We start from the raw sequence: 22,596 nt of genomic DNA, 5'->3' as shown, positions 1-22,596 counted from the left end.
GGGTCCGCTCCCTGCCCGGGATCCACGTCTGCTCCCTGCCGGCGGTCCAGACCGGCTCCTGTGGGCGCTCCCGGCCCGGGGCCCAGGCGTCGGGGCCCCGGGCCCTGCTGCCGGAGCTCCAGCTGTGGTCCGGAGGAGGCTGGGGGGGCTCCCCGCCGGCCTCGGGGCCTTGAGGCCACGCATCCTTTCCCGCCGCCCTCGGAGGCGGCCGGGCAGTGGGCGGGGCCATGGACGCCGGGTCCGCCCCATTGGCCAGCGCAGCCGATGACAACGCTGAGCAGCTGGCGGTCGGGTAGTCCACTGTTCCTATGGAAACACTCTGGAGGTCCTCAAACCTGATCAAAAACAACAAAACATCGACAGTCAGCATATTCGGAAAGGAAAATAAAACGCTATTAATCAAAAGTATGTTTTCTTTAGTTTTTAAATACCTGAAAATAATGTTTTGTGTTACCTTGGCGCGTTACCTTAGCATGTTAGCTTAGCCGTTTATCTTTGTGTTATCGTAGCATGTTACCTTAGCCGTTTGTGTTACCTTAGTACTTCACCTTAGCCGCTTATCTTTGTGTTACCTTAACGTGCTACCACAGTCGTTTATCTTTGTGTTACCGTAGCGTGTTACCTTAGCCGTTTGTGTTACCTTTGCCGTTGTTTTGTGTTAGCTTAGCCGTTACATAAAAAGCTACATGGTTGTCTTCTATTCATCACCATGAACTTGTTGGATTAAATATTGTGCGCATAAACAATAATAATAATCCATGTCGTTACACTGGAGCGGTCTGACGCCACCAGACTGCAGATCATCATGACGTAACCTCACCTCTTCCTCCCGTAGGTTCTCTTCATCTTCAGCGCGTCTTGTGGTCGAGCTTCGTCGTTCTGAAAATCATTCACCGGCAGAGCTGTGAGGCGGCGCTTCCAACACGTGTGTCGCATGTTGTGTACGTGCATTGCGTCACTCTCACCTTGGGAAATACAACTGAATTCAAGTCGCAGGCTCGTTCTGGTAGTCGCTGAACAACTGGCGGGAGGGAACATTGAACTGGGTTAAAATAAAAGACGAAAAAAAAAAATCTGATAAACGGAAGAAAGGTTTTCAGAACGGCTCGCTTCCTCTCTACCTGGACACGGCACCCCACCTTTGGGTGGGGGCGGCACAGCTTTGCGTTTCCTCGGCACATACAAAGGTGACATGTCCCCTCCAAGGTGAGCCGGGTCCATCCTACGACTGAAGACAGCGCCAGAAGAAATCACCACTGAAGACACAGAGAGAACAGTTCCTATTTAAATGTACTACACAACGCCTCTGACTCGGCTACTTCATTCATAATAATCTACATTTCTATATACCAGCTGCAACAATACAGTCATGAACACATGTGTGATGCATGTGTTCATGCAGCAGATAAAAAAATAAAATATTAATAATCCAGTAATATAATATATGCATGATGATTGCACCTTTTGGAAGAGTTTTAACTTTTTTTTTAATGTTTACACTGAAGTAATTGCTACGTTTACGTCCACCACTGCACATGACCTTTAGCAACACATAAATAGGACTCCTCAGTGGCTCCGGAGGGGTCTCGCAGCAGAAGTGTTACACACACACGAAGAAGAAAAAGAAGAAGAAGCGTGTCTCTGCATGCACGTGCTGTGTTTTCATCGCGCGTGACTATGTGAACGGGGTTTTGTTTTTGTTTACTGTGTGCATGGATGTGTGTCTCTCATCACGCAGAAGGCCAGTGACCTGCTGCTTTAACGAGGGGGGGAGAAGAAGAAGAAGAAGAAGAAGAAGAAGAAGAGGCTTTCAAAGAACGACTCAGAATGTGGTTAAAGTGAACGATGCATATGTACATGTATATTTATATCATTATCATGTGTTACGTTTAAGGACCAGTCGTTCCTGTAGGTACATAACATCATCGTGTGGATTTAATAGGAATAAAATAATATATATATTTTGCATTTTGACGACGACGGTGGAGGAAAACACGGGAAGCAGCCTCGCGAGCTAGCGAGCGGTTTCCTCCTGGAGACATTGACCTGTCCTCTCCGTCCGCCCGTTGTTTCTTAGCGGCGGGAGAGACATGCAAACGACAGCCTACCGTCCTACAGCTCACTCCCTCTGCAAAGACGGGTCTCCTCCATGTCTTCCGAGGCTGGAAGCCCCCCACCACCACCACCACCACCGCCACCCCAAACCCCGAATCCCCTCCAGGCAGCGATACCACCAGGGAGGACGCGCATGAAGCAGGGCCTCGGATCCGGGAGTTAAACACAACTCTCTGGATGAAAACACAAACACAACGCGTTGACAGCGGCTCGGTGTGAAGGAAGGACGCACGCCGGCGGTGCTCGCCACACTGTGGCGGTCTGTCTCTCCGGAGGAACGCCCTCCTGCTGGAGGGAACAAATAAGACCCGCATCTGCTGCTGCGTTCACGGGTCGTCGGAGCTATCGCGATTTTCATGATCACCATCACCATTCACGTGCACGCAAACAAGGAGTTCCCCTTTAAGGCCCCGTGCATCCCTTTTAAAAGCACTGCCATTAAATAATATGTATTACTAAATATATACTTTCATAAGCCAGGATAATTGTAAGCCAAATACTTATATCATTTTGTAATATGACCCAAAAAAAGTATGACAAAAAAAGAATGACCAAAAGAAAAGTATGACAAAAAAATATGACCAAAAAAAAAAAAAAAGTTTGACCAAAAAAGTATGACCAAAAAAAAGTATGACAAAAAAAAGTATGACCAAAAAAAAGTATGACCAAAAACAAGTGACCAAAAAAAAGTATGAAAAAAAAGTACGACCAAAAAAAATATGACCAAAAAAAAGTGACCAAAAAAAAAGTATGACCAAAAAAAAGTGACCAAAAAAAAGTATGACCAAAAAAAAAGTATGAAAAAAAAGTATGACCAAAAAAAAGTGACCAAAAAAAAGTATGAAAAAAAAGTATGACCAAAAAAAAATGACCAAAAAAAAGTATGACCAAAAAAAAGTATGAAAAAAAGTACGACCAAAAAAAAATATGACCAAAAAAAAGTGACCAAAAAAAAAGTATGACCAAAAAAAAGTGACCAAAAAAAAAAAAGACCAAAAAAAATTAACCAAAAAAAAAAAATATGACCAAAAAAAAGTGACCAAAAAAAAAAGTATGACAAAAAAAAAGTGACCAAAAAAAAGTATGACCAAAAAAAAGTATGAAAAAAAAGTATGACCAAAAAAAAGTGACCAAAAAAAAAGTATGAAAAAAAAGTATGACCAAAAAAAAATGACCAAAAAAAAGTATGACCAAAAAAAAGTATGACCAAAAACAAGTGACCAAAAAAAAAGTATGAAAAAAAAGTACGACCAAAAAAAATATGACCAAAAAAAAGTGACCAAAAAAAAAGTATGACCAAAAAAAAGTGACCAAAAAAAAGTATGACCAAAAAAAAGTATGACCAAAAAAAAGTATGAAAAAAAAGTATGACCAAAAAAAAATGACCAAAAAAAAGTACGACCAAAAAAAATATGACCAAAAAAAAGTGACCAAAAAAAAAGTATGACCAAAAAAAAGTGACCAAAAAAAAGTATGACCAAAAAAAAAGTATGAAAAAAAAGTATGACCAAAAAAAAGTGACCAAAAAAAAAGTATGAAAAAAAAGTACGACCAAAAAAAATATGACCAAAAAAAAGTGACCAAAAAAAAAGTATGACCAAAAAAAAGTGACCAAAAAAAAGTATGACCAAAAAAAAAGTATGAAAAAAAAGTATGACCAAAAAAAGTGACCAAAAAAAAGTATGAAAAAAAAGTATGACCAAAAAAAAATGACCAAAAAAAAGTATGACCAAAAAAAAGTATGACCAAAAAAAAGTATGACCAAAAAAAAGTATGAAAAAAAGTACGACCAAAAAAAAATATGACCAAAAAAAAGTGACCAAAAAAAAAGTATGACCAAAAAAAAGTGACCAAAAAAAAGTATGAAAAAAAAGTATGACCAAAAAAAAGTGACCAAAAAAAAAAAAAAAGACCAAAAAAAATTAACCAAAAAAAAAAAATATGACCAAAAAAAAGTGACCAAAAAAAAGTATGACAAAAAAAAAGTGACCAAAAAAAAGTATGACCAAAAAAAAGTATGAAAAAAAAGTATGACCAAAAAAAAGTGACCAAAAAAAAGTATGAAAAAAAGTATGACCAAAAAAAAATGACCAAAAAAAAGTATGACCAAAAAAAAGTATGACCAAAAAAAAGTGACCAAAAAAAAGTATGAAAAAAGTACGACCAAAAAAAAATATGACCAAAAAAAAGTGACCAAAAAAAAAGTATGACCAAAAAAAAGTGACCAAAAAAAAGTATGAAAAAAAAGTATGACCAAAAAAAAGTGACCAAAAAAAAAAAAAAAGACCAAAAAAAATTAACCAAAAAAAAAAAATATGACCAAAAAAAAGTGACCAAAAAAAAAAGTATGACAAAAAAATAGTATGACCCAAAAAAAATGTGAGGACATGTAGCGTTCAGGGACCAGAAAGTGTCATTAGATTTCCTCGTGCTGCGTTCACGTGTCCTCCCTCATTGCGTTGAGCTGCACTTCCTCTTGCGTCAGCGGCAAAAGTGAAAGTGAAAGTTTTCCACCGACCACGAAGCAGCTCTCGTTATTTCTCTGACTCGTTTGAGGCGATATGACGGACACATTCTCAACAAACTACCGGTCCATCCCGTAAGTACTGGTCGTGTGAAGGTGTGTGCTCCGTGTGAGCTGCTGAATCTCCGTGTTTCCGGTCACATTCTGTTTTAGAACTCGAAGGCAACTTTGTGTCTCGCGGGCTCGTTCGAGCTCGCGCAGAGCAGAGATCAAAGAGTTGTGTGCTACATGTCCGCACCTTGTTTAGCTTGACTTCACCGTCTTCTTTAAACTCTCTGTTCCTCTGCTTCCTCCTCAGAGACACGGAGCAGGAAGACATGACTGGTGAGGGAACGAGTTTGCTTTTCTTTTAATGTATTTTTAAATCAAATTAAAGTACTCAGTGGTGGAATGTACGTAGGTATATTACTCAAGTACTGCACTTAAGTACAAACTCAAGGTGTTTTTTCGTTTGAAGGATTAAGTGTGAATGTGAAAGTAATATTACAGTAAACATTGACAGACACCATTTTACTGTACAATGACTACTTGGACTGTGGACACCTAAAATACTGCAAATCCTTAAATACCTTTAACAAAAATAAAGTTTTGAATGCAGGACGTATTTTTCCAGAATGTTATTAGTACTTTTACTTATTGAGTATTTCCCCAGTGTGGTATTGGTACTTTGACTTATTGAGTATTTGTACTTTTACTTATTGAGTATTCCCCCAGTGTTGTATTAGTACTTTTACAAATATATTTAGTATGTAATTGTACTCATAGTTCCTTTCCTAATACATGTTATGTGTTATTAATGGCTGTATGTGTCATGTCAGCTTTTTTAAACTAAGAAACTACGTAAAGCTCAAACGTTCTTCTCTGTCTTTAGTGTCGTGGAAGAAGTTCTTCGTCCACGTGGCGGGAAGAACTAACAACGCTCATCTAGAGTTTGTTGCTAAGTTCAGAGGCGATGGCCGACAGCAGGTGAAGTCTCCTGGAGAAAGTGACTTCCTCTTGGTCTTCTGTCCCGTCGTCTCACGAGTTGGAACGGACATCTACGTGGCCCTGCAGAGCATTCTGGGTAGGAAATGCTTCCAGTTTCACACGGACGAGTCAAATGCGCTTTATATCTATGTGAGCCCCGACCTTCCCCCTCCATGCAGTACAAAATAAACAGTGTTTGTGCTCTCTGTGCTCACAGATAATAAACCAGTGATCCTGGTGGTGATGCATCACACCTTTGACACTGAACGCGTCATAGCAGCGAGCAGGAGACAGGTGGAGAACCCGAACGTCAAGCTCACTGTGGACTGTCTGTTCCATGAGGGCAGCCTCCTGAAGTGTGAGCTCAACAACAAAGCGTTGTCGCAGGTCAAGGCGTTCGTTGGTGTTCCCCGTTCAATGGTAACGACTATTTTAACTGATCTCATGCAATCAGGTCTCAACACATCCAGTGAGCTGGTGTTGAGAGAGATGAACCCTTCCTGTTCCGTTATCACTCATTAATATTACTCATATTACTTTCTTTCAGGTTTCTTTATGGGTGAATTTCATCAGCGAATATGTCCTCACCAAAAGTAAGTGTTAACCTCAGATGTCAGATCAGACACTTTCGTTTCCCCCCTGAAGAAGTCGCTGAGGTGACTGAGCTGGAGGTTGATTTAAATGTGTAGCTGCACTGACACTGATGTCGGATATGAAGCTGTGATCGACCCCTGATGACTCCTTGTTCTTTAATTTAGAAGGACTCGCGGTCGCAGTTGTTTTGGTGGTGACGCTGTGGTTGATCCAGAGGAGCTGAGGGAGCTGGTGGAGCTGCAAGGGGCAGTGGCTGCATGGGAGGGGGCGGAGCAAGGGAAGGGGGCGGAGCTAGTGCTGATCTTTGTGACGCCCTCCCCTGTATTGATAGAAATGATGAAATGATGGAAGAGCAACAGATGCACACAGTAAGTGACTGGATGAGAAAAAGATGGAAGTAAAGCATCAACATGAAGAAAATAACGTTGAAATTCACCTTCAATTTATAACGTTGCGTTGAAAAGTCTCATGTTGATCCTGAAACAGTGATGTCATCCTGAAAATTTACACTGAAAAAGGTTTTTGGTGGCTGGGATTGTTCTTTGACTCTAAAGAAAATCCTCCGAAAAACAGTTTTAATAAGAAAGTAAAACGGGGTTAGAGTTATTCTACATGTTCATGTTTAAAGTTGTGTGTAGTAAAGTGGTGTGTGTTACATTAAAGACAAAACGTCTGTGAAATAACGATGGCTTCTGCTTTGTGCTAATAAACATATCAAGATTATACGTTATTCCTTCATGAAGAATAAAAATCAATTCATCAATGTGATTCTATCATTTTGTCATCTGTGTGCGTCTGTCTTATCTCTGATATGGATACCCATAAAAACAACGAGGTAAAGGTCCGATAATAACTAATAGAAATGTAAGTTTTGCTCTTCTGATTCAAGTGTGCCAAAAACTAACTCTAGTGTTCATCTCAAGTTGCATAATGTAAGAGTGTATAGACGTTGGTCTGTGGACTTTGGGTGAGTTAACAGCTGTAATAAAACATCAAACAGTGTCCATGTAACGCACCGAGCAGCTCCCACCTCGTGCTGCGTTCACGTGTCGCGTTGAGCTGCAACTCCACCTGCATCAGCAGCAAAAGAGAAAGTGAAAGTTTTCCACCGACCACGAAGCAGCTGCCGTGATTTCTCTGTCTGGTTTGAGGCGATATGACAGAAAAATGTTCAACAAACTACCAGTCACTGAGGTAAGTACTGGTCGTGTGAAGGTGCGTGCTCCGTGTGAGCTGCTGAATCTCCGTGTTTCCGGTCACATTCTGTTTTAGAACTCGAAGGCAACTTTGTGTCTCGCGGGCTCGTTCGAGCTCGCGCAGAGCAGAGATCAAAGAGTTGTGTGCTACATGTCCGCACCTTGTTTAGCTTGACTTCACCGTCTTCTTTAAACTCTCTGTTCCTCTGCTTCCTCCTCAGAGACACGGAGCAGGAAGACATGACTGGTGAGGGAACGAGTTTGCTTTTATTTTAATGTATTTTTAAAAATAAATAAAATGATGTTACGCGAGTGGTGTGATTTAAATAAGTACATTTACTCGAGTACTGCACTCAAGTATAAACTCAAGGTGATTTTGCGTTTGACAGACACCATTTTACTGCGCAATGACTACTTTTAGATTAGATTAGATATTCCTTTATGAGTCCCGCAGCGGGGTAGTTTCACGATTACAGCAGCAAACAGGGTGAAGTGCACACAAGAGACATGTAAAAAATATACAATACTGTATATATATATATATATATATATATATATATATATATATATATATACCCCTTGACACCCTTTACGGAAATGCCCCGCCGAGGGCCAGTGCAGCGAGGGGAGAGCACGACCCCGTCAGGTCAACAACAATGCATGTTGTCCAAATCTATCCAACAAAACCAAGACACTGACCTTAAAAAAATTACTTTGAAAATATATTTATTTTTTATTATTATATAGCTATAACTGTGATTCTGTTTAGGCCTTTACAGCAGCAGGAAGGACTCGTGACCCCATGACCAACAGACCCTGAAAAATGCTACTTTTTTAAAGCTAAGATTCTCTAAGAAACTATGTGAAGGTCAAACGTTCTTCTCTGTCTTTAGTGTCGTGGGATAAGTTCTTCGTCCACGTGGCGGGAAAAACTAACGACGCTCATCTAGAGTTTGTTGATAAGTTCAGAGGCGATGGCCGACAGCAGGTGAAGTCTCCTGGAGAAAGTGACTTCCTCTTGGTCTTCTGTCCCGTCGTCTCACGAGTTGGAACGGACATCAACGTGGCCCTGCAGAGCATTTCAGGTAGGAAATGCCTCCAGTTTCACACCGGGTCAAATGCAGTACAAAATAAACAGTGTTTGTGCTCTATGTGCTCACAGATAATAAACCAGTAATCCTGGTGGTGATGCATCACACCTTTGACCATGAACGCGTCATAGCAGCGAGCAGGAGACAGGTGGAGAACCCGAACGTCAAGCTCACTGTGGACTGTCTGTTCCATGAGGGCAGCCTCCTGAAGTGTGAGCTCAACAACAAAGCGTTGTCGGAGGTCAAGGCGTTCGTTGATGTTCCCCGTGACAAGGTAACGACTATTTTAACTGATCTCATGCAATCAGGTCTCCACACATCCGATCCATAGTGAGCTGGTGTTGAGAGAGATGAACCCTTCCTGTTCCTGACATGATTAGTTTCATTATCACTAATGCTCATTACTCAAATTGCTTTGTTTCTTTCTTTCAGAATTCTAAATTTAAACAAACCCAAAGTAAGTGTTAACCTCAGATTTCAGATCAAACACATTTGTTTCCCCCTGAAGAAGTTGCTCAGATTTGATCTGGAGATGCACCGATGCTGATGTCTTATATTAAGCTGTAGATGACACCTGATGACTCATTGTTCTTCTTTGTTGTAGGTGAATCCGCGGACACAAGTGGGTTTTCAATACAGAAATTGTGCCAGTGGTGGAGTAGCTGGTGGCATCAAGAGCAGGATGGATCGAGTGGAGCCGGTGAAGTGGTTGTAGTTGGTGGACAGGGTGGAGCTAGTTTGGATGGTGAAGCTATTGAAAAGGGTGGAGCTGATGGAGAGGGTGGAGCTGGTAGAGAGGGTGGAGCTATTGGAGAGGGTGTGGCTAGTTTGGAGGGTGAAGCTATTGGAAGGGGTGGAGCTGGTAGGAAGAATGGCGCTAGTGTAGAGGGTGGAGCTATCGGAGGGGGTGGGGCCAGTAAAAGTGGTGTAGCTGGTGGAGAGGGTGGAGCTAGTGGAGAGGATGAAGCTAGTGGAGAGGGTGAAGCTAGTATAAAGATTGTAGCTGGTGGAGAGGGTGGAGCTAGTAAAAGTGGTGTCGCTGGTGGAGAGGGTGGAGCTAGTGGAGAGGATGAAGTTAGTGGAGAGGGTGAAGCTACTATAAAGATTGTAGCTGGTGGAGAGGGTGGAGCTAGTGGAGAGGATGAAGCCAGTGGAGAGGGTGAAGCTAGTAAAGAGATTGTAGCTGGTGGAGAGGGTGGAGCTAGTTTAAAGGGTGTAGCTAGTTGGGATAATGTAGCTATTGACAGGGGTGGAGTTGGTGAAGAGGGTGGAGCTAGTGTAGTGGGTGGAGCTATCGGAGGGGGTGGAACTATTGGAGGCGGTGGAGCTACTGTAAAGGGTGTAGCTATCGGAGGGGGTGGGACCAGTAAAAGTGGTGTAGCTGGTGGAGAGGGTGGAGCTAGTGGAGAGGATGAAGCTAGTGGAGAGGGTGAAGCTAGTATAGAGATTGTAGCTGGTGGAGAGGGTGGAGCTAGTAAAAGTGGTGTCGCTGGTGGAGAGGGTGGAGCTAGTGGAGAGGATGAAGCTAGTGGAGAGGGTGAAGCTAGTATAGAGATTGTAGCTGGTGGAGAGGGTGGAGCTAGTAAAAGTGGTGTCGCTGGTGGAGAGGGTGGAGCTAGTGGAGAGGGTGAAGCTAGTGGAGAGGGTGAAGCTAGTATAGAGATTGTCGCTGGTGGAGAGGGTAGAGCTAGTTTAAAGGGTGTAGCTAGTTGGGATAATGTAGCTATTGACAGGGGTGGAGCTGGTGAAGAGGGTGGAGCTGGTGGAGAGGTTAAAGCTATTGAAAGGGGTGGAGCTGGTGGAGAGGGTGGAGATGGTGGTGAGGATGGAGCTAGTGGAGCTATTGGAGGGGGTGTAACTAGTGGAGAGGGTGGATCTGGTGAAGGGGGTGCAGAGGGTAGAGCTCGTGTAGAGGATGGAGCTATTGGAGGGGGTGGAGCTAGGGGAGGGGGTGGAGCTAGGGGAGGGGGTGGAGCTAGTATAGAGGGTGGAGCTAGTGTAGGGGGTGAAGCGGGTGGAGCTAGTGGAGGTCTCCGTGACCGCTCGTTAAAGAACCAGAAGATCTGAGCGAGCTGCCGCTAACACGCAGGACAGGATTTTGATTCACATTAATAACAGAAATATGCTATTAATGTTATTACTGTTGTATAGTTGTAAAGTCTTATGAAGATGAATTTAAATTAAGCTTTTGACCACAAATATTTATAACATTTAAGGGGAAATGATGGAAGTATAACAGATGCACACAGTAAGTAGCTGGATGGGAAAAAGATGGAAGTAAAGAGTCAACATGAAGAAAATAACATTGAATTTGACCTCCAACTTATAACATAGAACCAGGTTGAAAAGTCTCAAGTTGATCCTGAAACAGTGATGTCATCCTGAAATGTACATTTTGATGGCTGTAATTGTTCCTTCATGAGGAATAAATATAAATGAACTCTTTAAAGTGACCGTCTCTGCTCATTTGTCTTATCTCTGATATAGATTCCCATAAAGAAACAAGGTAAAGGTCTTGTAATGATTAATATAAACATAAGTTTGGCTCACACATCTTCTGATTTAAGTGTGAAAAAAGTAACTTTAATCCAGTTCTTCTCCTTTAATCCTCCATGTGGAGTGTGTGTGTAAAAGGTGGGTATGTATGTGGATGTAGATGTTTAGGATTGTTCTGCTGTGTTGAAAATGCAAAAGTTAAATAAATATAAAGTAACTTTAGTGTTCAGCTCAAGTTGCTTAACACTCAATCGCCGTAATATTAATGCCGTCATGTTAAATGTAACATAAACAGAGGGATATACAAACAGTGTCCATGTAACGCACCGAGCAGCTCCCCCCTCGTGCTGCGTTCACGTGTCCTCCCTCATTGCGTTGAGCTGCACTTCCTCTTGCGTCAGCAGCAAAAGTGAAAGTGAAAGTTTTCCACCGACCACGAAGCAGCTCTCGTGATTTCTCTGACTCGTTTGAGGCGATATGACGGACGAATGTGCAACAAACTACCGGTCCATCCCGTAAGTACTGGTCGTGTGAAGGTGTGTGCTCCGTGTGAGCTGCTGAATCTCCGTGTTTCCGGTCACATTCTGTTTTAGAACTCGAAGGCAACTTTGTGTCTCGCGGGCTCGTTCGAGCTCGCGCAGAGCAGAGATCAAAGAGTTGTGTGCTACATGTCCGCACCTTGTTTAGCTTGACTTCACCGTCTTCTTTAAACTCTCTGTTCCTCTGCTTCCTCCTCAGAGACACGGAGCAGGAAGACATGACTGGTGAGGGAACGAGTTTGCTTTTATTTTAATGTATTTTTAAAAATAAATAAAATTAAGTTACTCAGTGGTGTCTGGATGCCCATTTCCGCCACACAAAACAAAACAGGACCAAAAAAAATAAATAAAAATCAGGACACCAAAAAAAGAAAAAGAAAATAAGGACAATAAAAAAAAATCTCCTTTTTTTCTGTGGAAAAAACATCTAAGCAATACGTTATTTCATCACTTTGATTTTACAATACCTTCATTTGATATAGGTTACTTTAAAGTAAATAATTCATTTAATATGTGTGTGGCATTTTACTCAGTTCTTAAAAATGGTCAATGGAACAACAATGACAACAACAACAATGCACTTTGTGTGTACAAATATGAGCTACAATTATATTTAGGCTGTAACTGTAAATTTGACATCTGTAGTCAGTAGTCAAGTTCTCTTTTCTCTCCTGGAATGAAACAGGAAACTTTTTTTTTTTTTGTTGCCTTTTTTCAAGTCACGGAAAGGAAGAAAAAAAATGAAAAGAAAATATTGTTTTTTTTGGTCCTAATTTTTTTTTTAAATGTTGGTGCTAATTCTTTTTTTGGTCAAATTTTCTTTAGGTCCTAATTATTATTTTTTTGGTTCCAATTTATTAATTTTTTTCGGTCCAATTTTTTATTTTTTTTTTATTTTATTTTTTTTACATTTTTTGGTCCTAATTTTTTTTTGTGGCGGAAATGAGCTTCTATAGTGGTGGAATGTACTTTAGTACAAACTCAGGGTGATTTTGCGTTTGATGGATTAAGTGTGAAGGCATAAGTAATATAACAGTAAACATTGACAGACACCATTTTACTGTCTTTCAGATTAGATTAGATATTCCTTTATGAGTCCCGCAGTGGGGTAGTTTCAGCAAACAGGCTAAAGTGCACACACGAGACATAGTAAAAAATCTAAACAAGTAAATAATAAACGGTATAAAACAGTAATAATCTACAATACTGGATTTGTGCTCTACTCGGAGCTCAGCTGGTGGTGCAGCCTGACAGCAGCAGGAAGGAAGGACTCGCAGTCACCTGAAAACAAGAAAAGTAGTATTTTCGTTAGATTAGAATGAGCTGTTTATATCTACATGCAGAGAATGTCCTCTTATCTTATTATTGATAGTTAATCATGATAAAAAAGAATAATAAAGTGCCACAAGCAGCAACACATGACCAAAAGACCTCGAAAAATGCTAATTTTTTAAAAACTGTTTATGAAAGTGATAAAGTCGGGGAATGTTCAAGCTAAAGATCTTTTTTTTACTAATATTCTCTAAGAAACTATGTGAAGGTCAAACGTTCTTCTCTGTCTTTAGTGTCGTGGAAGAAGTTCTTCGTCCACGTGGCGGGAAGAACTAACGACGCTCATCTAGAGTTTGTTGCTAAGTTCAGAGGCGATGGCCGACAGCAGGTGAAGTCTCCTGGAGAAAGTGACTTCCTCTTGGTCTTCTGTCCCGTCGTCTCACGAGTTGGAACGGACATCAACGTGGCCCTGCAGAGCATTCTGGGTAGGAAATGCCTCCAGTTTCACACCGGGTCAAATGCACAGCAGACGTCAAAGACTAGCTCGACGTATCGACTCGTTTTTTAAACCCAACTGCACACATATGGATGCGTAGACAGAACCCTGAAGACTCACTTTTTTAACTCTCTGTGCTCACAGTTAATAAACCAGTGATCCTGGTGGTGATGCATCACACCTTTGACACTGAACGCGTCATAGCAGCGAGCAGGAGACAGGTGGAGAACCCGAACGTCAAGCTCACTGTGGACTGTCTGTTCCATGAGGGCAGCCTCCTGAAGTGTGAGCTCAACGACAAAGCGTTGTCGCAGGTCAAGGCGTTCGTTGGTGTTCCCCGTTCAATGGTAACGACTATTTTAACTGATCTCATGCAATCAGGTCTCAACACATCCAGTGCAGAGTGAGCTGGTGTTGATGAACCCTTCCTGTTCCTGATATGATTAGTTTCATTATCACTAATGCTCATTACTCAAATTGCTTTGTTTCTTTCTTTCAGGATCCTAAATTTAAAGAAATCCAAAGTAAGTGTTAACCTCAGATTTCAGATCAAACACATTTGTTTCCCCCTGAAGAAGTCGCTCAGATTCAATCTGGAGATGCACCGATGCTGATGTCTTATATTAAACTGTAGATGACACCTGATGACTCATTGTTCTTCTTTGTTTTAGGTGGATCCGCGGACACAAGTGGGTTTTCAATACAGAAATTGTTCCAGTTGAGCTGGTGGAGGAGGCGGTGGGGGAGCTTCTTGAGCCGTGTGAGGCGGTTGCTGGATAGAAGGAGTGGGGCCAGTGGGACCGGTGGAAGGAGTGGAGCTGGTGGTGGTAAGAGCAGGATGGATAGGGTGGAGACGGTGTAGAGGGTGGAGATGGTGGACGGGGGTGCAGAGGAGGGGAAAGTGCTGATCTTTGTGACCGCTCGTTGAAGAACCAGAAGATCTGAGCGAGCTGCCGCTAACACGCAGGACATGATTTTGTCTCACATTAATAACAGAAATATGCTTTAACATTGAAATTCACCTCCAACTTATAACATAGAACTATGTTGAAAAGTCTAAGGTTGATCCTGAAACGGTGATACCATACTGAAATGTACTTTGAAATAATTTTTTATGGCTGTAATTGTTCCTTTATGAGGAATAAATATAAATGAACTCTTTAAAGTGACCGTCTCTGCTCATTTGTTTTATCTCTGATATGGATTCCCATTAAAGAAACAAGTTAAAGGTCTTATAATAATTAATAGAAACATATGTTTGGCTCACACATCTTCTGATTTAAGTGAGAAAAAAAGCACTTTAATCCAGTTCTTCCCTTTTCCTTCAATCCTCCATGTGGAGTGCATGAGTAAAAGGTGGGTATGTATGTGGATTTAAAGGTCAAGGATTGTTCTGCTGTGTTGAAAATGCAAAAACAAAAGTTCAATGAATAAATATAAAGTAACTTTAATGTTCAGCTCAAGTTGCTTCACACTTAAATGTTTAATCTACAGCTGTGACCCCTCTGTAACATAAACAGAGGGATATACAAACAGTGTCCATGTAACGCACCGAGCAGCTCCCTCCTCGTGCTGCGTTCACGTGTCCTCCCTCATCGCGTTGAGCTGCACTTCCTCTTGCGTCAGCAGCAAAAGTGAAAGTTTTCCACCGACCACGAAGCAGCTGTCGTTATTTCTCTGACTCGTTTGAGACAGAAACATTCTCAACAAACTACCGGTCCATCCCGTAAGTACTGGTCGTGTGAAGGTGTGTGCTCCGTGTGAGCTGCTGAATCTCCGTGTTTCCGGTCACATTCTGTTTTAGAACTCGAAGGCAACTTTGTGTCTCGCGGGCTCGTTCGAGCTCGCGCAGAGCAGAGATCAAAGAGTTGTGTGCTACATGTCCGCACCTTGTTTAGCTTGACTTCACCGTCTTCTTTAAACTCTCTGTTCCTCTGCTTCCTCCTCAGAGACACGGAGCAGGAAGACATGACTGGTGAGGGAACGAGTTTGCTTTTATTTTAATGTATTTTAAAAAAATGAAGTTACTCAGTGGTTGATTTAAATAAATGTATGTACTCAAGTACTGCACCTAAGTACAAACTCAAGGTTATTTTGGGTTTGAAGGATTAAGTGTGAATGTGGAAGTAATATTAACATTGACAGGCACCATTTTACTGCACAATTACATTACATTTAATTTAACTTAGCTGACCCTTTTTTTAAAGCAGCTCATGAAAGTGATAAAGTTGTGGAATGTTTAAAACGTTTTTGAGCTTCAGATCTTTTTTACTAAGATTCTCTAAGAAACTATCTGAAGATCAAACGTTCTTCTCTGTCTTTAGTGTCGTGGGATAAGTTCTTCGTCCGCGTGGCGGGAAAAACTAACGACGCTCATCTAGAGTTTGTTGATGAGTTCAGAGGCGATGGCCGACAGCAGGTGGAGTCTTCTGGAGAAAGTGACTTCCTCTTGGTCTTCTGTCCCGTCGTCTCACGAGTTGGAACGGACATCAACGTGGCCCTGCAGAGCATTCTGGGTAGGAAATGCCTCCAGTTTCACACCGGGTCAAATGCAGTACAAAATAAACGGTGTTTGTGCTCTCTGTGCTCACAGATAATAAACCAGTAATCCTGGTGGTGATGCATCACACCTTTGACCCTGAACACATTGTAGCAGCGAGCAGGAGACAGGTGGAGAACCCGAACGTCAAGCTCACTGTGGACTGTCTGTTCCATGAGGGCAGCCTCCTGAAGTGTGAGCTCAACGACAAAGCGTTGTCGCAGGTCAAGGCGTTTGCTGCTTTTGGAGGGGTGGAGCTAGTGGAGGAGCTAGACGACGGGTTCGTGGTGATGTCCGTGAAGCAGAAGATCTGAGCGAGCTGCCGCTAACACGCAGGACAGGATTTTGTCTCACATTAATAACAGACATATGCTATTAATGTTATTACTGTTGTATAGTTGTAAAGTCTTATGAAGATGATTTTAAATTAAGCTTTTGATCCCAGATATTTATTACATTTAAGGGGAAATGATGGAAGTATAACAGATGCACACAGTAAGTAGCTGGATGGGAAAAAGATGGAAGTAAAGAGTCAACATGAAGAAAATAACATTGAATTTGACCTCCAACTTATAACATAGAACCAGGTTGAAAAGTCTCAAGTTGATCCTGAAACAGTGATGTCATCCTGAAATGTACATTTTGATGGCTGTAATTGTTCCTTCATGAGGAATAAATATAAATGAACTCTTTAAAGTGACCGTCTCTGCTCATTTGTCTTATCTCTGATATAGATTCCCATAAAGAAACAAGGTAAAGGTCTTGTAATGATTAATATAAACATAAGTTTGGCTCACACATCTTCTGATTTAAGTGTGAAAAAAGTAACTTTAATCCAGTTCTTCTCCTTTAATCCTCCATGTGGAGTGTGTGTGTAAAAGGTGGGTATGTATGTGGATGTAGATGTTTAGGATTGTTCTGCTGTGTTGAAAATGCAAAAGTTAAATAAATATAAAGTAACTTTAGTGTTCAGCTCAAGTTGCTTAACACTTAATCGCCGTAATATTAATGCCGTCATGTTAAATGTAACATAAACAGAGGGATATACAAACAGTGTCCATGTAACGCACCGAGCAGCTCCCCCCTCGTGCTGCGTTCACGTGTCCTCCCTCATTGCGTTGAGCTGCACTTCCTCTTGCGTCAGCAGCAAAAGTGAAAGTGAAAGTTTTCCACCGACCACGAAGCAGCTCTCGTGATTTCTCTGACTCGTTTGAGGCGATATGACGGACGAATGTGCAACAAACTACCGGTCCATCCCGTAAGTACTGGTCGTGTGAAGGTGTGTGCTCCGTGTGAGCTGCTGAATCTCCGTGTTTCCGGTCACATTCTGTTTTAGAACTCGAAGGCAACTTTGTGTCTCGCGGGCTCCTTCGAGCTCGCGCAGAGCAGAGATCAAAGAGTTGTGTGCTACATGTCCGCACCTTGTGTAGCTTGACTTCACCGTCTTCTTTAAACTCTCTGTTCCTCTGCTTCCTCCTCAGAGACACGGAGCAGGAAGACATGACTGGTGAGGGAACGAGTTTGCTTTTCTTTTAATGTATTTTTAAATCAAATTAAAGTACTCAGTGGTGGAATGTACTTAAGTACATGTACTTAAGTACATGTACTTAAGTACTGCACATACAAGTACAAACTCGAGGTGATTTTGCGTTTAAAGTATTATGTGTGAATGTGAAAGTAATATTAACATCGCAGACACCGTTTTACTGCACAATTATATTACATTATATTTAATTTAATTTAATTCATCTGACACTTTTAAAAGAAAGCTACTTTTTTTTAAAGCTGTTCATGAAAGTGATAAAGTTGTGGAATGTTTAAAACGTTTTCGAGCTAAAGATCTTTTTTTTTTTTACTAAGATTCTCTAAGAAACTACGTAAAGCTCAAACGTTCTTCTCTGTCTTTAGTGTCGTGGAAGAAGTTCTTCGTCCACGTGGCGGGAAAAACTAACGACGCTCATCTAGAGTTTGTTGCTAAGTTCAGAGGCGATGGCCGACAGCAGGTGGAGTCTCCTGGAGAAAGTGACTTCCTCTTGGTCTTCTGTCCCGTCGTCTCACGAGTTGGAACGGACATCTACGTGGCCCTGCAGAGCATTCTGGGTAGGAAATGCCTCCAGTTTCACACGGACGAGTCAAATGCACCCCCCCCCCGCCCCACCCATGGAGGAGCCTACAAAATAAACAGTGTTTGTGCTCTCTGTGCTCACAGATAATAAACCAGTGATCCTGGTGGTGATGCATCACACCTTTGACCCTGAACGCGTCATAGCAGCGAGCAGGAGACAGGTGGAGAACCCGAACGTCAAGCTCACTGTGGACTGTCTGTTCCATGAGGGCAGCCTCCTGAAGTGTGAGCTCAACGACCACGCCTGGATTAACATCCAGAGGTTTCTTGGAATTCCCTGTCACAAGGTAACGACTATTTTAACTGATCTCATGCAATCAGGTCTCCACACATCCGATGCAGAGTGAGCTGGTGTTGAGAGAGATGAACCCTTCCTGTTCCTGATATGATTAGTTTCATTATCACTAATGCTCATTACTCAAATTGCTTTGTTTCTTTCTTTCAGAATTCTAAATTTAAACAAACCCAAAGTAAGTGTTAACCTCAGATTTCAGATCAAACACATTTGTTTCCCCCTGAAGAAGTTGCTCAGATTCAATCTGGAGATGCACCGACGCTGATGTCTTATATTAAGCTGTAGATGACACCTGATGACTCATTGTTCTTCTTTGTTTTAGGTGGATCCGCGGACACATTTTTTTTTGCAATGCTGCAGTTGTGCCAGTGGATCTTGGGCAGCTGGTGGAGCTGGTGGAGCTTGGGCAGCTGGTGGAGCTGGGGGAGGAGCTGGTGGCGCTGGTGTAGGATTTTGCTGGATGGACGGGGTGTCACTGGTGGGGCTGGTGGAAGGGGTGCAGCTGGTGGTGGCAAGGGCAGGATGGATTGGGTGGATCCGGCGAAGGGGGTGTAGCTGCTGAAGAGGGTGGAGCCAGTGGAGAGGGTGGAGTTAGTGGAGGGGTGGAGCTTGTGCAAAGGGGAAATGATGGAAGAATAACAGATGTACTATGAAATAGTTTTAGTAGCTGTAATTGTTCCTTCATAAGGAATAAATTTAAATTAACCCATTAAAGTGATTTTTAATCGTCTCTGCTTATTTGTCTTATTTCTGATATGAATGTAGATGTATAAGCATTTGTCGGCGTAGATGTCCATGTGTGTAAAGGTTAATTTAAACTCGCTATAAGCTAAACTACTGACACTAATACTGTTTCGATTATTTACTATTTATTTTATTATATTGGGTTGATTTAAAGGTCAAGGATTGTTCTGCTGTGTTGAAAATGCAAAAACAAAAGTTTAATAAATAAATATAATGCAACCTTTGTGTTCAGCTCAAGTTGTTCAACACTTAAAGGTTTAATCTACAGCTGTGATCCCTCTGTAATATAAACAGAGGGATGTACAAACAGCCGAGCAGCTCCCCCCTCGTGCTGCGTTCACGTGTTCTCCCTCATCGCGTTGAGCTGCACTTCCTCTTGCGTCAGCAGCAAAAGTGAAAGTGAAAGTTTTCCACCGACCACGAAGCAGCTCTCGTGATTTCTCTGACTCGTTTGAGGCGATATGACGGACACATTCTCAACAAACTACCGGTCCATCCCGTAAGTACTGGTCGTGTGAAGGTGTGTGCTCCGTGTGAGCTGCTGAATCTCCGTGTTTCCGGTCACATTCTGTTTTAGAACTCGAAGGCAACTTTGTGTCTCGCGGGCTCGTTCGAGCTCGCGCAGAGCAGAGATCAAAGAGTTGTGTGCTACATGTCCGCACCTTGTTTAGCTTGACTTCACCGTCTTCTTTAAACTCTCTGTTCCTCTGCTTCCTCCTCAGAGACACGGAGCAGGAAGACATGACTGGTGAGGGAACGAGTTTGCTTTTCTTTTTATTTATTTATTTTTCGTCTCTTCCCCTTCTTTCGTTTTATCCTTCAAAATAAAAGCCCCAGACACATACTTCCAGGACACTGCTTCCTAGAGTACTGTTAAAGTAACTCAATATAAAAACGTACTCTACTTTTACTTATATATAAACTTTTACTTATACATGTTGCTGCTAATACATAAATACCTGTATTTAAATAAGGTTTTTAATGCAGGACTCAAACTTTTATAGAGTATTTTCACAGTGTGGTCGTCGTACTTTTACCTTAAGGAACAGTGTGTAGCATTTCGGGGGCAGAAATTTAATATAATGAGAAAAGAAACTAGAATCAGCCGTGTATATCTTCCTCTTATCGGCGCACCCGCCATTTTGTTTTACTACAGAAGCCCAGAACAGTCAAACAACACACCGGCTCTACATGGGGGCCATTTGGGATTTTCCTGTTTAATTTAATAATTACTCAAACGTTCTTCTCTGTTTTTAGTGTCGGGGAAGAAGTTCTTCGTCCACGTGGCGGGAATAACTAACAACACTCATCTAGACTTTGTTCAAAACCTTAAAAGCATTGGGAAAAAGCAGGTGGAGTCTCCTGCAAAAAGTGACTTCCTCTTGGTCTTCTGTCCCGTCGTCTCACGAGTTGGAACGGACATCAACGTGGCCCTGCAGAGCATTCTGGGTAGGAAATGCCTCCAGTTTCACACCGGGTCAAATGCACAGCAGACGTCAAAGACTAGCTCGACGTATCGACTCGTTTTTTAAACCCAACTGCACACATATGGATGCGTAGACAGAACCCTGAAGACTCACTTTTTTAACTCTCTGTGCTCACAGATAATAAACCAGTGATCCTGGTGGTGATGCATCACACCTTTGACACTGAATGCGTCATAGCAGCGAGCAGGAGACAGGTGGAGAACCCGAACGTCAAGCTCACTGTGGACTGTCTGTTCCATGAGGGCAGCCTCCTGAGGTGTGAGCTCAACGACAAAGCGTGGATTAACATCCAGAAGTCTCTTAAGGTAACGACTATTTTTAATGATCTCATGCAATCAGGTCTCCACACATCCAGTCAGCTGGTGTTGAGAGAGATGAACCCTTCCTGTGGTTCAGATCATCTTGTGTTAAAGCTGCATTCTCTCTCCTGACCACCAGGGGGCGACTCCTCTGGTTGTATAGAAGTCTTTGCTTCATGTGTTAAAGCTGCATTCTCTCTCCTGACCACCAGGGGGCGACTCCTCTGGTTGTATAGAAGTCTATGCTTCATGTGTTAAAGCTGCATTCTCTCTCCTGACCACCAGGGGGCGACTCCTCTGGTTGTATAGAAGTCTATGCTTCATGTGTTGAAGCTGCATTCTCTCTCCTGACCACCAGGGGGCGACTCCTCTGGTTGTATAGAAGTCTATGCTTCATGTGTTAAAGCTGCATTCTCTCTCCTGACCACCAGGGGGCGACTCCTCTGGTTGTATAGAAGTCTATGCTTCATGTGTTGAAGCTGCATTCTCTCTCCTGACCACCAGGGGGCGACTCCTCTGGTTGTATAGAAGTCTGTGCTTCATCTGTTAAAGCTGCATTCTCTCTCCTGACCACCAGGGGGCGCTTTCTGATATCGGATATTAAGGCTTAAATGACATCAGATAACTTTGTTTTTCTTTATTTTAGGTGACTTCATTCTGGAAATCTTGTTGCAGCTGTTTTTGCAGCTGATCTTTGTGGCCTCTCGTTGAAGAGAACCAGAAGATCTGAGCGAGCTGCCGCTAACACGCAGGACAGGATTTTGTCACACATTAATAACTGTAAGACACTTTTAATATTAATTCTGTTGTATAGTTGTGAAGGCTGAAGTAGATGATTTTAAATTAAGCTGTTGATCACAGATATTTATAACATTTAAGGGGAAATGATGGACGTATAACAGATGCACACAGTAAGTAGCTGGATGAGAAAAAGATGGAAGTAAAGAGTCAACATGAAGAAAATAACATTGAATTTAACTTCCAACTCATAACATAGAACTACTTTGAAAAGTCTCAAGTTGATCTGAAACAGTGATGTCATCCTGAAATGTGGACTGAAAGGGTTTTTGGTGGCTGAGATTGTTCCCTTTAGTCCAAACTGGCATCAAAGTAATCCCCAAAATGCATTAATGAGAATGTAAAACGGGTTTATAGTTGTGTTGCTTGCTCATGTTGTGTGTATTGTAAAGTTGTGTGTTTTACATTGAAGAAGAATCAAACCTGTGAATATTGATTGCTTCTGCTTCGCTAGATTCTACGTTGTTCCTTCATGAAGAATAAATAATAAAAATGAAGTAATTATACCATTTATCATGGGCCACCATTGTAGATTATTCACATCTCTGATATGGGTTTTTATAAACAATGAGGTCTCATAAGTAACAGAAATATAAGTTAAAGTTGCCATTCAGCTCATTTGACTGAAGAACGGCGGTGCCACCATCTTGTTCTTTCAACGCTCTTTGCAACGCAGTTTTAGATTTTAATTTTTAACCATAAAGTAACTACTACTTTAAGCTACTTTAAACTGATACTTTAGGTTACGTTAAACTGATACTTTAAGCTACTTTAAACTGATACTTTAGGTTACTTTAAACTGATACTTTAAACTACTTTAAACTGATACTTTAGGTTACTTTAAACTGATACTTTAAACTACTTTAAACTGATACTTTAGGTTACTTTAAACTGATACTTTAAGCTACTTTAAACTGATACTTTAAGCTACTTTAAACTGATACTTTAGGTTACTTTAAACTGATACTTTAAACTACTTTAAACTGATACTTTAGGTTACTTTAAACTGATACTTTAAGC

At 41.7% G+C, this 22,596-nt stretch overlaps 4 protein-coding genes across 4 annotated transcripts in view; 3 read left to right on the top strand and 1 right to left on the bottom strand.

Annotated features, from left to right (window-relative positions):
* The window catches only part of LOC137785721 (zinc finger protein 512B-like), an 8,518-nt gene extending 6,343 nt beyond the window's left edge, over positions 1-2,175 (bottom strand). The window contains exons 1-5 of the mRNA XM_068577176.1: positions 2,109-2,175; positions 1,122-1,256; positions 966-1,021; positions 821-879; positions 1-335 (exon numbers count right to left, since the gene is read on the bottom strand). The exon at positions 1-335 is cut by the window's left edge and continues 213 nt beyond it. Of these exons, the coding sequence (XP_068433277.1) occupies positions 1-335; positions 821-879; positions 966-1,021; positions 1,122-1,221 (550 nt within the window). The 5' untranslated portion in view covers positions 1,222-1,256; positions 2,109-2,175. The remainder of the gene's footprint in view (positions 336-820; positions 880-965; positions 1,022-1,121; positions 1,257-2,108) is intronic.
* Positions 2,176-7,355: 5,180 nt separating this feature from the next.
* Positions 7,356-10,344, top strand: LOC137785917 (uncharacterized). Its single transcript, XM_068577478.1, has 7 exons — positions 7,356-7,393; positions 7,617-7,642; positions 8,289-8,480; positions 8,558-8,760; positions 8,919-8,943; positions 9,091-9,276; positions 10,220-10,344. The coding sequence occupies exons 1-7, from the start codon at positions 7,356-7,358 to the stop codon at positions 10,342-10,344; spliced, it is 795 nt and encodes a 264-aa protein (XP_068433579.1).
* A 1,067-nt stretch (positions 10,345-11,411) lies between these two features.
* LOC137785320 (uncharacterized) lies at positions 11,412-14,404 on the top strand. Its single transcript, XM_068576448.1, has 6 exons — positions 11,412-11,497; positions 11,721-11,746; positions 13,087-13,278; positions 13,434-13,636; positions 13,789-13,813; positions 13,961-14,404. Exons 1-6 carry the CDS (start codon positions 11,460-11,462, stop codon positions 14,149-14,151), a joined length of 675 nt encoding a protein of 224 aa, XP_068432549.1. The 5' UTR covers positions 11,412-11,459; the 3' UTR covers positions 14,152-14,404.
* Positions 14,405-17,004: 2,600 nt separating this feature from the next.
* LOC137785319 (uncharacterized) lies at positions 17,005-19,195 on the top strand. Its single transcript, XM_068576447.1, has 6 exons — positions 17,005-17,086; positions 17,310-17,335; positions 17,737-17,928; positions 18,038-18,240; positions 18,399-18,423; positions 18,571-19,195. Exons 1-6 carry the CDS (start codon positions 17,049-17,051, stop codon positions 18,801-18,803), a joined length of 717 nt encoding a protein of 238 aa, XP_068432548.1. The 5' UTR covers positions 17,005-17,048; the 3' UTR covers positions 18,804-19,195.
* Positions 19,196-22,596: the final 3,401 nt, after the last annotated feature.

The sequence above is a fragment of the Clinocottus analis genome, unplaced genomic scaffold (genome assembly GCF_023055335.1).
Source record: "Clinocottus analis isolate CAN_PGR_092001 unplaced genomic scaffold, fCliAna1.0.p SCAF_15, whole genome shotgun sequence".
NCBI classification, from domain to species: domain Eukaryota; kingdom Metazoa; phylum Chordata; class Actinopteri; order Perciformes; family Cottidae; genus Clinocottus; species Clinocottus analis.
The sequence above is the reverse complement of the archived record's forward strand: the minus strand, read 5'-3'. Positions and strand labels throughout refer to the sequence as shown.